General features: G+C 40.1%; 2 protein-coding genes across 9 annotated transcripts in view; one reads left to right on the top strand and one right to left on the bottom strand.

Moving 5' to 3' along the window:
- The window catches only part of LOC100747412 (CREB-regulated transcription coactivator 1), a 62167-nt gene that overhangs the window by 27654 nt on the left and 19509 nt on the right, over positions 1-15004 (bottom strand). The window lies entirely within an intron of this gene.
- Positions 585-2431, top strand: LOC112213074. Its single transcript, XM_024368627.2, has 2 exons — positions 585-1844; positions 2192-2431. Exons 1-2 carry the CDS (start codon positions 1682-1684, stop codon positions 2338-2340), a joined length of 312 nt encoding a protein of 103 aa, XP_024224395.1. The 5' UTR covers positions 585-1681; the 3' UTR covers positions 2341-2431.

The following is a 15004-nucleotide window of genomic DNA, read 5'->3' on the forward strand; positions in this document are numbered from 1 at the left end:
CGCGGGTTAGGTCGACTCATTCGATCGTCACAATTAGCAACGATTCTCTGGTTGTTAGGGGAGCTCGGGAATCGGCGAAATCCGGTCTAAAATTCGTTTTCTACCAGGTGCTGTTCATCGATACGGCAGAATCAAGGTAATTCGTTTTACTTTGCCAGGTTTTACGTTTCGTTGAGAAAAATTGATTCGATCATGTGTTCACCGCTTCGATTACAGCGATCGAAGAATTTGCGGTAACAAAGAGGTAGCTGCAATGAATGCTAATGAAATTTCAAAACGTCTCATGGTGTTTATTCGATAACGTTTTGTATTTATAGAAATTTTCGATTACTTTCACGAATCACGCGTATCGTTCTCTTCGCTCGGTTTATAATCGAACCTCTCGCGAATCCTCGAATCAGCTTCACTTTTCGCGAAGTTATCAGATTCAACGTCACAGAATCGAAATCTAATTTTCGCGAATTTATCTGTCACAAGGAGTTTTCGTTATAATAATAATAATAATAATAATAATAATAATAATAATAATAATAATAATAATAATAATAATAATAATAATAATAATAATCTTTCGTTAAAGATTGAAAAAGCGAATCGAAACGAATAACATTTGCAATCGTAGTTCTTCCACGTGTATTAATTTATGGAATAGATCAGCGCGCGACTTCCGCAGGATTCGAATGAAGATTACATGAAAAGAACACGATGAATCGCATCTATTGAAACATTGCTTGCCACGAATCATCGCCTGTGACACTCGCATTTAAAATCGCATTTACCGCAAGCAACAGAAAGACACAGATCTCGTACTCAAAAGTGCAACAATTTACCACCCCGAATATCACTCAATGACAGCTTTAAAATCTAATTTCATTCTAATCGACTATGAATTGATCTCGAATTATTATCGAGTGAAGCTCCTTATTGCAACAGTCTTTTCAATTCGTTCCCAACGAACGATCTACGAACGATAATATAATAGTTCGGCGCAATTTCACGATTCACGCTTGTCGAGGCATAATTACTTCGTGGAATAGTAACAGAGATCTTAAGGCGGAATAATCGTGGTGTAGGATAATCGTCGAGCCAAGTGTGAAGTTCCCAAAGAAAGAAAGAGAGAGAGAGAGAGAGAGAGAGAGAGAGAGAGAGAATAACGGGGCGCACACGCTAAAAATAACAATTTCATCGGTTGCACGGCTACGAAGAGGAACAAACTGACCCGTAATTCGTCGGGTGGAGAGTGGAGAGCAATGTTTCCCGAGTTGGCGCGGCTGCCACGCGTCTCATACGATTTCCTGTTGAGGAGAGGGCGCGAAGAAATTCGTCGGCCGTCCCTGCGCGCCATGTGTTGCTCTGTCGTAGTTCACACGGCTGTTACCTAATATCTGTTGAATTATGCCGTAAACAAGGAACAGTTCTCCCACGGTCCGGTTCACGGACGACACCTCGCGTACGACACGGTCGCGTACGCGCACGCCTGCTTCATTATCGCCTTTCGTTTCGTTCGTTTGGCAAATCGCAGTTTCTAGACGTCTAGACTGGACTCGAGAGAGCTCACGCGAGCTATGATCGCGTGCCGCCGCGATAATCCGTAAATTGTTTAGCGGCAACGATTGGACAACGTCCAACGGAATAATATACGGCCGCGAGATAGTTACAACGCGAGAGAAATGTTACACGGATGATTTTGCTGGTGAAACGGTCGTGTCCCGGCTCGGGAACGAACCTTCCGATGTTACGCGCAACGCAACGGATTCTAATCGTTGCGCGTATCGCGCTAATATATAGCATCGCCACCTGTTTCCCTAAAGTCATCGACGCTACTGAAAGAGCTGTCTTCCGACGTAAGTGAAAGAGGTCACTGAATTACCTGCCGCAGTTGTAGTCCAGTTTCGAACGATGATCACATTGGGAAATATATAACGGCTGTGCGATGCAGCGAGCATCACGTATTTCTTATCAATATCTTGAAAAATTTAAATTCTGTATAATTTTTTATACAGAACACATTTTTTTGATGGTCGATAATCAGCTGCACGATAAGTTCGCTGTACGTACACGTAAGTAGTAAACGAAGCTTTAAACTTTCAAACAAAACGATACGACGATTTGTTTTCCAGTGTTATCGACAACGACGTGTCGTATAAAAAATTGTATTACATAGTTTATCTATTTGTTCACCTTCTTGCAGATTATCCGACCGTACCGAGGCATCTTATGCAAATGCCTACTAGAAAATTATGGAGAGATCGTGTTCGAATACTCGATCGCGAGAGAAATTGTTTATTGGTGGCAAAATACCAGTCTGTGAATAATCGTGTTTTGCACGATTCAGAATAGACGTGTTCGAGAATAGATATTCCTCTATATCAGAGAGAACATGCTAAAGTAGAAGTATTATTCTTAATCGAATTTCATGCGTTCGATGGTAGGGTGGCAAACAGCCTGTTCCTGGTGAACACGCAAATTTCACTGTAACGGTTGACGTAACTTAATTATCGATGACATGGCAGTGTATTTAGGTTTCAATTAGGAAAAGGGAGACAAGCCGTTTTGTGTACGCATGAACCACGACCATGCGAGCTTGTGCTTCTATTACGTTACACCGTGGACTATGTACAGCCACAAACAAGATTGCGAAGTAAACTATCAAGGGATACGGCGAATACGAGAATCCTGTACATAACGTTGTTTGAACATGTTTTTATCGTTCTGAGTTATCTAGAATTCTCAGTAATTCGATGATTAATATTAATCCATTAAGGGTCAGCTTTGCCGTGACCCCATCGGCTTCTGTTTCTAACATGGCAGCCACGAAAGGGAATTCCAAACATTCGCTTAATATTTTGTTCGACGCTATTTCTAACCGATGATTAACTGTTTCAATATTCTTACGACTTCTGCTAAGTATTAGGTCGTCCGGAAAGTTTCTTTCGTTTTATAAGGAAATAGCGGAGGTACAACATTTTCCGTTTTATATTATTTTATCGAATTACGTATGATCCATTTTGTTCTATCAAAATAAAGATCACAACGTTCGACAGATTAGGTTTCATGTTTGTATAAAGATGAGTCGTTGTGAAAGACGTGTCTGTAAGAGAAAAACACTTTTCGAATAACCTAATATAATAAACTTGGCTTAATTATCTCGTAGCTTCTATCGGTATATATCTTCGCGTTTGTTTCAAACGTTGCGAACACGGTCGAGTCTCGTAAATTTTAAAATATTTCCTACAACACGCACGATATATTCGTAAAACGTGTCGTCAAGCGTTCGAATGCTTTCACGAGTTTGCGTGTACATGGCGATAGTTGGTCATTAAATACAAAAAGGACAAGAAAGAGGCAAAGATCGTTTAGAACTGTATCGGAGGACTAGTAGGCAGTAAGTAGGAGGCGTTTAATTTTGTGGCTTTCTCGCTTTGCATTTGCATACCGAACCGACGAATTTCCACGTCGGCCGATACGGAATATGGCTGACGTAATTCCACGGTATGATCGGTGTAAAGCTGGGAATACTTGGGCCGAAAATTATTTTCAGTGTGCTCACGCGTGTTCATTCGATACAGGTTTTAAGAGGTTTCCATCCGCGGCAATCTCGCTCGTCGGATCGCTATACAACGCTATTTGCATACGATAATATGCAAAATGTATCAGTGACGATGCAAGAATAACCTCGCTGGCGCCTTTTTTACCACACGCCTCTCGTCGATGCGTGCGCGGCACACGCGCGCGCGTATTTCAAGACTCGACGCATCCTCCGTGGTTACAGCGATACGAACGTGAAAATATTCCTCGGTGTTCTGTTAGTTTCCCCGATCGAACCCTTTTTATCGTCTTCATTCCGGAAATTCTCTCGATCAGAGCCGTTCGAACGCGATACGATCGCGCTACGCTATTCCTCGTTTTGCATTTTACGGCACACTTTTAAGTGGACTTTGCTCTGATATCTTCGTGTGCCGATCTCGAGGAAAATCAACGCCGAATGTACAACTACATTTTCGAACGTAAAAATCGGAAATATCATTTACCGTAACACTTGGCATAGAAAGATATTTTTTATATAAAACATTTTGAAATTTCATTTGCATAACGATATACAACTGTCACGGCCGTATTGATAAAACTTGAAATCGATTTCAAGACGAATATACGGAAAGCACGAGATAGTTTCTGCGAAACTGCGAACAAATATTCAGTAAAAAAAAAAGGTAGTATACATCGTGAACAGCTGAAACATGTAATAAATGACAAAGACGGAACTGTTGAATTATCCAGGCTTATTAATATGATAACAATCATAATTAATAACAATAGATAATTGATTACAAATACCTTCGTGGTTTCTAGCAAGTATGGTATACCCAGTTACATTAAATGATCTTATATCTTGCGATCTTCTATGTGCATTTTCGAATTTGTTCCAAACTTCGCCAATTTATATATATGATGACACTACGAATGAAATTTCGAGATATCTCGTACGATATACGCAAAAAGGTTTCTATAAGCATTCAAACTTTCACGAATCACCAGCATAAAAACAACCGCGTGAAGAATTATGGATATGTTATCCTTCGAAAGAAGAACTTGGATTCGAAGATCGCTTTACAAAGTTTCTTGTTCGAGTAATCGAAGGCGATAGAGGCGGTCGTTAAATATAACTGAGGATAAACATAACAAGACAAACGATAATACATCTCGATCTACGATAATTTACTAAGAAGCGTCAAGTCGCCACAATTAAACGAGGTGTGTTAATAAACAAACGATCGATTCTCCTGAATAAAAATTAGCTGTTTCTTCAAGTAGTTAAAGTCAGTCGACGAATTACCATAAAAGATTCCATTCAGTTCCATCTCCGCGCACTCCACCTCGATATTTTTAATCGGGAAACATTCTGAGTAAGATAAGCATCTATACTCAAACCATTATACGTAGTATTTAAGATACAGATCAGATAAGACAAGTTTCTCTAAACTTACATTGCACAATCGATTCAAACAGTATTCATATTTCAAACTACTGCTAGATACGTGGATTGAAATTTTATTATTCGCTCATTTTATACGATCACGGTAAATACTACTTTTACTTATTGCATTAGTCTCTTGTCGATTCATATATCTACGTACAATGTGTACATAACGTTGCTATAGATCGACCGAAGTATCCATATACGACACTTTTTATTCAAACACGATGAATGGATTAATTACAGTCGAAAGAGAGGGCAAAAGAAGCAAAACAAAGACGCCCGAAAATAACCTTGCATCGTCGTATTACGAACTATGAAATTCCACGAGACGAATGTTGTTCTATTGGATTGGCAACTAAGTGATTGCGAATTTTGTCAATACCATCTAATGACAAAATCCGCAATCACTTAGTTGCCAATCCAATATCACGTATACTTTTTAACGAATCCACCGAAACGCGTGTACAGTATTTCGATGATACTCGTTCCTTTCATTTATCCCGTTGTTTCCTACGAACACATGGAATCTGCTGTATCAGAAACCTGCGAAACACCGTCGCCGATGTAATAAACTCGTTTGTATGAATCAAGAATTCTTTTTTATTTTTTATTTTTAATGGTGTTTGTTTAATCCAAGATACAGTTTTAAATACATTTTGGTATTCACAATAAACGGTGAATTTTTGTAATGATGTGTTAGGCAAAGGTACCGATACGCGGCGCTACGACGTACTATATTATGTGTCGGCGCTTTATATTTTTTTTTTTGTTTAGTACAATTTTTGGGTTTAAGCCGCTGGGGAGCGGAGCTTTTATGTGAATTTGTTTTTTTTTTTTTTTATGAACCAAGAATCGCCGGTTCCAGGTGATTCGATTAATTGTAGCTTCGTACGAACGAAAGCCGTTGAATCGTGAAGAAGGAAGAAGAAGAAGAAGAAAGGAAGAAACGACGTATCCGAATTACCGGCACGTGGCATTGAACGACACCGATTTTTAGCGCGTGGCCATTTAAATACAATCACGCGTCACCGCGCGTGAGCTTCCGTTGCATTCAAGAAAGGTTATTCCGCTTCCGTCTGATTGAGAATCGGAAATCCTGGCGGTTGATTCTTCCGAGCAGCCTATTCTTCGTCTTATCGAAGCTCGTTTTGAGAAAAGAACGCGTACATAAACTTCTACCGCCCTTTTGTATCGCGCGAAGAGCAAGATCGGTGGTGGCAATTAAAGTCGCTCGTTAGATAGAATAGCGTGTTTCCGGCGAGTAACAACGAAAAATATTCTATCCGCGTCGACTTGCGCAACGGTACACACGTATACAGAGTCCCGTTCAGATACATAGACATAAATTGCCGTTACGTGTGTCGATTGCACAAACGTTGCTTTCCTACTTTCTATCCTTTGATCTTTTTAATTACCGAACGATTGTAACGTAGAGACAATAACGTGATTTTAGCACACCATTCTATTTATTACACCGTTTACATGCTAATTAAATTAAATGCGTTCGAAATTTAATCGAAATGCGTTCAATTTTGTTTCCTTCGTATATAGTATTCCTCGTATGAATGCAACAATTTCATACTATGAAAATAATTTGGTTCGCTGAGAAATGAGTATACTATTACAGAATATTCGAATGTTCCATATATTTTTGCGTATTACGTGTATTTTACGCGTATTTACGCATTTAAATTTCCCATAAAAATTCACCGTATGTTAATTGTACTTTTACTTGGATACGGAAACTGCTTCATACTCCTATCTTCCAACCCTGCGGATACTAAGAAAGATACGACGCTAAGAATCTGTACGTCGATGTCTTAATTACGAGCGTCGCGTTAAACGCAATCTGTGATACCCTTTAAACGCATCGATGCTTCTAAAAATAGCATCAACCTGGGCATTTTCGAAGAAGTACATATACAGTAAGCAAAAGGAACAGAGAAGACAGACGGACGACAAGTATGTAAATGTATTTTTACCACGAGGAATGCGTCGCTGCGAAAACAGACATTCTTAATTGACAGCGGCGCTAACTGAAGGTGATTCGTGTCGTGACGCGTACTTACACAGATTCGTCGATGCGTCTCGTCGGCTCGTGTCGCGAACCTGACATTGAGAAAGTTCTCAATGAAATGGTCGCTGGCGCGCTCTTGCGTTTCATACGCTGGGAATAATCCGAAGGAAAAAAAAGAAAGAGAAACCAGCGTGTGATTCATTTTCACGGAAAAACGCGAAATAGATTCTCTCGTCAGAAACATCGATTCGATTATTCATGAATTTGTTTTCTTTGCAACATGGCCGAATTGTATTTCGTCGAATAATAGACGCGTCGCGATATATATCTGACGAAAGAAAGAACGTGATATTTTGGAAATAATGTAGAATCGTGAAGAGAGAAGCGAGAATTAATTCAACGAGCTGTTTCCTTCCTTCGTGATTCTGATAAGAGACCGCTTCTCCGCAAATTTCGCTCGCAATTCACCCAGACGCCCGTATATTTAACCGTAATTTACCCGGCACCGAGTATGCTATCGCAATCAGGATCCATTTTGACCGTGCTCTCTCCACCGTATTTCATTCCCCATCTTTCCTCCGGTTAACGCGAAATTCTATCTTACCGCTGTCTCATTTTCAAAGCAACTCCCACTCTTTGCAAATTGCCGGTCGAATTTCACCCGAAGCGCACTATCATTCTCGACGTTCCTACTTTTAATTGGAAAAATGTTTGATCTCTACACACGCGAGCGCTGAATTCCATTTTCCATGAAATTTCAAAGCAACGTTGTTCTTCGTAGAGTACAAAAACGAAAGGACCAGGCTGGTTCGATCGCGTTGCTTTCTTCACACAGACATCGTGATTCCCTTCGTTCGATTATACACCTGTTAGCGAACCACCGGTGCACGCGATCCGTAAAAATAGTGACGTGTTTGTCTCCATTGCATAATCCGCGTCGATCGATCAACGTTCGTGTGAATGAGCCGACGAGCGAGCAAGGTGGTGCTTGGTTCGTTTTTCGGTACATGGAACCACCGCACCGGCGTAATCCCGGAATCAAGGACACACGAAAGGTTACAGACACTCACCGCTTTTGCAACGCAAGATGTTATCTATGCTACGCGTCTTTTGTAACGAATTTCGTGCAGCAGACGAACATCTGTAAGTTTGTCTTCGATGACCGGACAGAAAAAGTTGCTTCCAAAGGTCGCCCATGTGTCGACAGGCATGTGCTTCGCTCTTTAAGACCGTAACGAATTGCGAGAGAAAAGATTGAAGCAAAATTGGCGACGAATCGTGAACCGACAAACCTCCTCTTATTTCGAAAGTCAATTTTAAAATTTTAGACTTTGTTACGAACAATCGCCAGAATTAGAAATGTTAAAGTAACGCATCGCGCAAAGAATTTGAAGAGATTTTTCTAAATAATTTACCGAGATGGAAAGAAATTATCGTGATATTGTTGAAATTTGCAGTTTTCAGAGTTATTTAATCGAAATAAAATTCAATTAACGATGCGATTAAATGTGACGGAGATAGAGGCACGAAACACGTGGGTTGAATATCGCAGTAAACACGGCTCGACTGATCGAGTCGGTGGTTTAACGCTAATCTTACCATGCCTCGTTAAACAACCAGTTTCAAAATATAATTATCACTGTACGTTCATTGTTATTTCTTTCGTTCGTCTAACTTTACGTAAATTCTTATATTATCTGATCGATCGATTTCTCAATTTTTATTAATAGAAGAATCTACATAAAGTTAGACAATCTTAAATTAAATTTCGAGACCGGTCATTTGACCGGGCCCGGTAAGGTTAATGTTAAAAAGTTTTGAAAAGAAGACGACCGCGTTTAAAGGCATTTTAATGATGTTAGATATTCAGTAGACCCGTGTCCTTCGACTTTTACAGATGATATTCAAGGACAACGGGACCGATCGAACGCCGATGACACTTTCCACTTTGTAATTTTATCCTCTTCTGACCCCTTATGCACATCGACCGTTCGATGAGTCGGCAACGGTGCAGTGGAATGAGAAATTATAGGATCAGCTACAGTCACTTGCGCGCAGGCCAGTGGCGTACAACTTTCCCAAGGGGAAAACAACCTTCGCCATTATTCGCGGATGTTACTTAACGTTCGCAAAAACCGTATATAAAAAGGGTATCAATCGAAATTGTTGTCGACTGTATGTTTTTAGCCCACAAATCGAGGAAGATCATTCTTGATACATAAAAAGGCGCTTGTTAGATTTCGTATTATTATTCAACAACTGTATGAACGATTTTATTTCACAAGTAAATGTAATTATCACGCTTAAAAATTTACATATAAAGCCATAAATAGAATATTCTTCGTTAGAAAATAAGATATTCGACATTGCTGATGATAACGATCTAGCCTGCGTTAGCCGAGGGTTAAAGACACTATAAGCTTCCATGAATTTTCATTCGACCCTAAAAACGATCGATGCTTTTATCTGCGTCGTATATAATAATTCCTCTGTTAACATTTATTGAAAAAAAACTCTAATTTCCTAAACGGCAGCCATTTACCGAACGATATTCGCAGAAACAATGTGCACGGATTTCCACGAAATTTGTATTCGAAGCTAAAACCGATCGATACATCCATTTCTACGCGGTATATAACCAATTTTCAAGCTAACGCGTACTTTTTCATTTAAAATTTGTTTAACAAACTTTAATTTCCTGAACTAGAGTCATTTACTGAACGAGATCCGAAAAAACGAAGCGTAGGAATTTCCACGAATTTCCACTCGAGGCTAAAACCGATCGATACTTCCACCTACGTCGTATATAACCGATTTTCAGGCTGTCGTGGAATTTTTCGCTTAAAATTTATTTAACAAGCTTTAATTTTCCAAACGGCTGCCATTTACTGAAACAGAGCCGAAGAAACAACGTTTACGAACTTCCACGAAATTCCATTCGAAGCTACAAACGATCGATACTTCCACCTACGCCGTGTATAAGTAATGTTTGTGCTATCGTGTGCAATTTTTCACTTTACAACGCTTACTAGCATTTGCTTAAGAAGATCTAATTTCCTAAACGAGAACGATTTATCGTACGGGACTCGAGGGACGAGGTGCACGAACCGTATTCTCGGGGTTGTAGGTAGGACGAGGACACGCGGGACAAGTATGAATGGCGAGAAACGCGGAAGACGTTGGAGAGGTCGGGAACCGATCAGTGAGGAGCGGCAAGCTTCCCCTTGCCACTCCTTCAACCCTTCTGTTTCGCTCTCTCTTTCTCTTTCGACTTCGCTTCTAGTCCTTTCACAACGACTTCGCTCCACCCACGCAACGACGTCGGGACACCCACCACCGTCTACCGTTTCCCGACACGTCGGTGACCTACTTACAAGGGGACATCCGTTGCCATTCAAGGCTGTACAACACGAAAGCACGCAGGACTCGCCATTGCTCGTTGTATCCTGTCTCGCTACATCCGATCTCGTTTTTAAAAATGTTACGTTACTACTAGACTTTCTGAATCTTTGTGCAAACTCATATACAAAGCGCCTCGCGTAAAGTGATCGACCGACCAAGAGATGATTCTATACGTACAAATAAATCGAAAATATAAAATAAGATTCTTTTGTCCGAAGCTCGTTTTTCAATGTAGAATAAAATATTTATGCACCTAAGTTAATATTTATGCAACGTAAGTAAGGAAATGAAACTTCGATAGCTGTTGAGAAATTTTGGTTCGTTAGGAAATTTTCATCGAACGACAGAGAACTTATGATACGATAATTTCCAAGCTGCGTATATTTTCATTCGTATTACACAGGATAATTCCTTTCGTGCATTTATAATCGTATCTGTATATTTTGAAATTAAATTGTACGTTGAGTAGTAATTGGAATATTAAGTCGGCACCTAATTCACGTTAGAGGTAACAATCTACCGAGACAAACTCGGTGAGAACGTCGAGTAACCTTTAACAACTGCATGCTAGGAAAGGGGAGAATGCGCTGATCGACGCCCACGTGTCCGATTTTCTCTTGGTCGCTGGATATTATCCGCTCCTTAAACAATCGTTTTGTGGGGCACTCTGATCATAAACGTGCTCGTGAAAGACGCGAATAGAAGCAAGAAAATTTATGGACCCGATGATTGCCACGCCATTAATAGATCTGACAATAAGTCGCGTTTATACTTTCTAGCGACGCTTTCGTTCGTATGAACGCAGTATACTTACAACGTTTCAACGAGCGATCGTGTTTTATCATCGTGAAATCGATCGTGGGCTGCTCGAGCCACGACTTTTTATCGCAAACGTCTAAGCGTCAGAAAAAGCAGTAATCGGGATTCTAGGAGATTTCGTGGAATATCAAAGTCGTCGAGAGAAGGCAAAGATCCCGTGGAGACTACGGTACACCGGATATTACGATATAATCATCCACGGAAATGGCAGATAAATCAAACGCAAATATCGCCTCGAATTTCCATCGTCTCGAGATCCCTTTGAGCCAGACCGAATACCAAAATCTCGAAGAACGAGATCTTTTAAAGAAAAAAAAAAGCAACGAAAAATTGGAAGCAGTTTGAACGTAGTCTAGACGCGATATGAATTATGTATCAGGAAAATCCAATTATATCGCAACAGTGGGATGTCTGCGTGGAAACCGTTGGAAGCTTCTTCTTTTATAATCTCGAGAGATCACCGATGGAAAAAAGTCAGGATATTATAACTATACCAGCCGTGAAAGATATATAGTTTCTCGTCATCAAATTGAAAGCACTCGAAACTTTTAATATTCTTCTTTTTAATACAAGTGAGAGGCGCGAATCGATTGTAATAACGAAGTTTATCAATTATTAAAGTATTACGTACGTGTATATATGTAGATGTTGAGAACTTGTATGCTCCTATCCTTCGTCTTAAAATTATATCTGGTTTTCAATTTTTGTTCTTGAATCGGGTAATTATTTATTATTTTATTTATTATTTGAAATGTGATCATAGATGTGCAAATGTTTTCACGAGCCAATGTATTATACAATAATTAGCGAGAATGAAAAGTGTGCACGTTGGAGATGTTTCCACGTTTTGATGACCAGCAACCGTAGAAGAAGGCGTAGAGGAAGACCCGTGGATTCACGAGGGAGTTTCGATCGAACCAGAGTAAGGATCAATTTCCGCGACTAATGATATATAAAGTAACGGAAACGGAAGATTCTCTGGCAGGAGAAACTCGTTGGAGCTGAGGAGCGAAATTCTAATCAGGAAATTGTTATTTTCCGTAGGGTTGTTGCCGCGAGCGGATGGCTTCGACGTTTCCGGCATAGTCCCTTCCGAATGGATCGGAAGACGAGTGGCTGGAATCTCCAGCCTCGAAATATTTCCACGCACTTACGTACCGGCATGAACGAAACCATCGTGCACGGCCACCTGTAGAATAAATAACGACCAGTCGATTTCAGTCGTCGGCTTACTGAATCGTCTGGTCGAGACAGGAGGGAAGGGACGAACAGCGACACGTGGCTTCGCCGAGTGTCTGATAGATACGGATTATGTAAAGCGGTTACAATAAACACGACAATTTGCAGGAGAAAAATGATTGAAAACTAAATTATCATAGATAAATACCATAAAACGACACGCAAAGGAATCTAAACTTTTCAGAATCGAATCTTTTCGTAGCTACGACTTTGCACTTTTTATCGATCATTAACGGTAGAAACTCATTTCTTCGGAAGATTTCGTAAAGAAGAGATAATGCGATACAACTTTTAGATTTACGATAAACGCGATAATGGAAACGCGGACTGAGAAAAATGTCCGAAGATAAAATTATGTCTTAGAAAAGAAATGGATCCTCTAGGCTCCTTGCAGCATTGAATTCTTCGAAGCTCCGCGTTTGTATTTCCTATCAATTATTAATAACAGAAACGTATATTCATTGACGTTCTTGTAAAGAAGAATTTGCAGAAGAATTCTGTATTAATAATGCGATCAGATTTACGTTCAGTTGTATGTCAAACGCGGTAATTCGAACAGGGAAAAATAACTGACGTTGTCATGTAAAAATGACTCATCTTTACTAATGCAAGACATTTTCGGTCAATACCCATCTACGTAATCATGCCGAGTATATCAATATATAATAATAATCAATGATAATAATCAATCAGACTCGTATTTTTTTGCCTAATCGTCTTTTCGGCCCTGTATTATACTTATGACGGTACATCTAATGCAAGTAAATTTCAACTTTTCGCGACTACAAACGATAAACTGAACACACTCGTACGAGTACGTCGGTAGTTTCAACCCTCGTGTGACCAGGTTGTAAAAACGCGGTACAGGGTGGATTCAGAGATTCAGTACAGAGACGAAGAGGAAGGAGAGTAGTTGCGGAGATCGCGAGGCCAGGCGCGGTGACTGGCTGCCGGGGTTAGCGGAACTAGGCGCAGTTGCAGCTGCAGCTGCAGTCACGGCGGCAGTAGCCATCGACGTGCCGCTAACGAAACAAGCAAACGAGTACCTGCAGAACGCGATCAATACTCTGTATACGAGTGCACTCTGCTTAGGAGCACGTGTTCCCGTTTGTTTTGTTCCTTACCCCTGCGGCACGTACCACGAACTCGACTTCCACCGACCAGCTCGTCACAAGAGAACATTAACTTCTTTCAAACCTACGTCCATGACATCCGCACACTAATTCGCGAGGGTACACGGACATTTAGCATAGGAAACTTTAATACTTATATCGCACGTGTCGAAACATTTTGAAATTTCATTGATATTTTAACGAGAGAGGATCGTTTGAACGCAATCTGAAAATGCGTATATAGAAGTTACAAAGTATTTACAATCGATCATTGAAGTCTACATTATTATCGTACATTGAGTATAAAATTCTAGCAGAAACGTTTATTAAATTGCTTTGGAAATACATCGATAATAACGGTATCGATATACAGCTGTAAGTGACTTTCTGATAAAATACGATTCTGATTCGTTTGATAAATTGAATTACACGAAATTCAGCGTAGGTGTATGTAGATTTTCGTGACCTGCTGTATCTGAAAATATAATTTTTGTTATACTTTTGTGAGCCTGTTTATTGGATTGTACGAAAGGGTCGTGGCATTTGCGTTATTTTCTATCGGGGCTAACCATCGGGAGAAATGTAAATAAATGTGTGTAAAGCTTGTTAATGCGTTACAGAGTTATTGCATCAAAGAATAGTCATGTAGTTAAGGTACGCTTGATAGAGAGCGTTGAAAGGCCAGGATGGAACAAACATCGACTATATTCCGCTCGTATTCGAACCGTTTAATCGTCACGCATAAATTAACGCGGCAAATTAGCTGTTTAGCATGAAACTGTTCGTCTAGTTAGCCGACCGGATAATGGACAGGAGGCATTATTCGCGCGACAGGCTAATCACAATTATGTAACCCAGGTTAAAATAACCGAAATGTCATGTACATTCGTCCAATCGCGAAAACTATCCTTATTTTCACGGGATTTATCATTGAAACATATTTATATTCTAAAATCCTTCCTTCAGTTCCTCCCTTTATCTTTCACTTTCCATCTTGCACAGCTACGCGAACCGTAACCGTTAGGTAATCGTTTTCTGACGCGAACAGAAACGTATAGAAAACAGAAGGATATCTGCCCTTTAAATAAATAGCTAATAAAATTAACCTGCTGATTTTTCGTGCCTCTACCGACTGAATAAAGAAACTGAGCTGCTCTTCACGAGATACACCAATTTGTTCTTCATTTATAAATCTTTCTCCTACATGTCATCCTTTGTATTATTCACAGGATTTATCCCACGAATGGATAAATAAATAAGCAAATGAAATTAAGCAAATAAAGCGGTGTTCGCCTGTCCGTCAACCTAATCAAGAAACGAAACCGAATAGTTTTCTCGGCGTTAAAATAGAACGGTTATTGGACGAGTGGCGAAAGAACAGGAGGATAGAGAAAGATCGAGAGGGTGAGAGAGTTGTGCGGCAAGGAGGGCGAAGGG

The sequence above is a fragment of the Bombus impatiens genome, unplaced genomic scaffold (assembly GCF_000188095.3).
Source record: "Bombus impatiens unplaced genomic scaffold, BIMP_2.2 scf_0463, whole genome shotgun sequence".
Taxonomy (NCBI): Eukaryota; Metazoa; Arthropoda; class Insecta; order Hymenoptera; family Apidae; genus Bombus; species Bombus impatiens.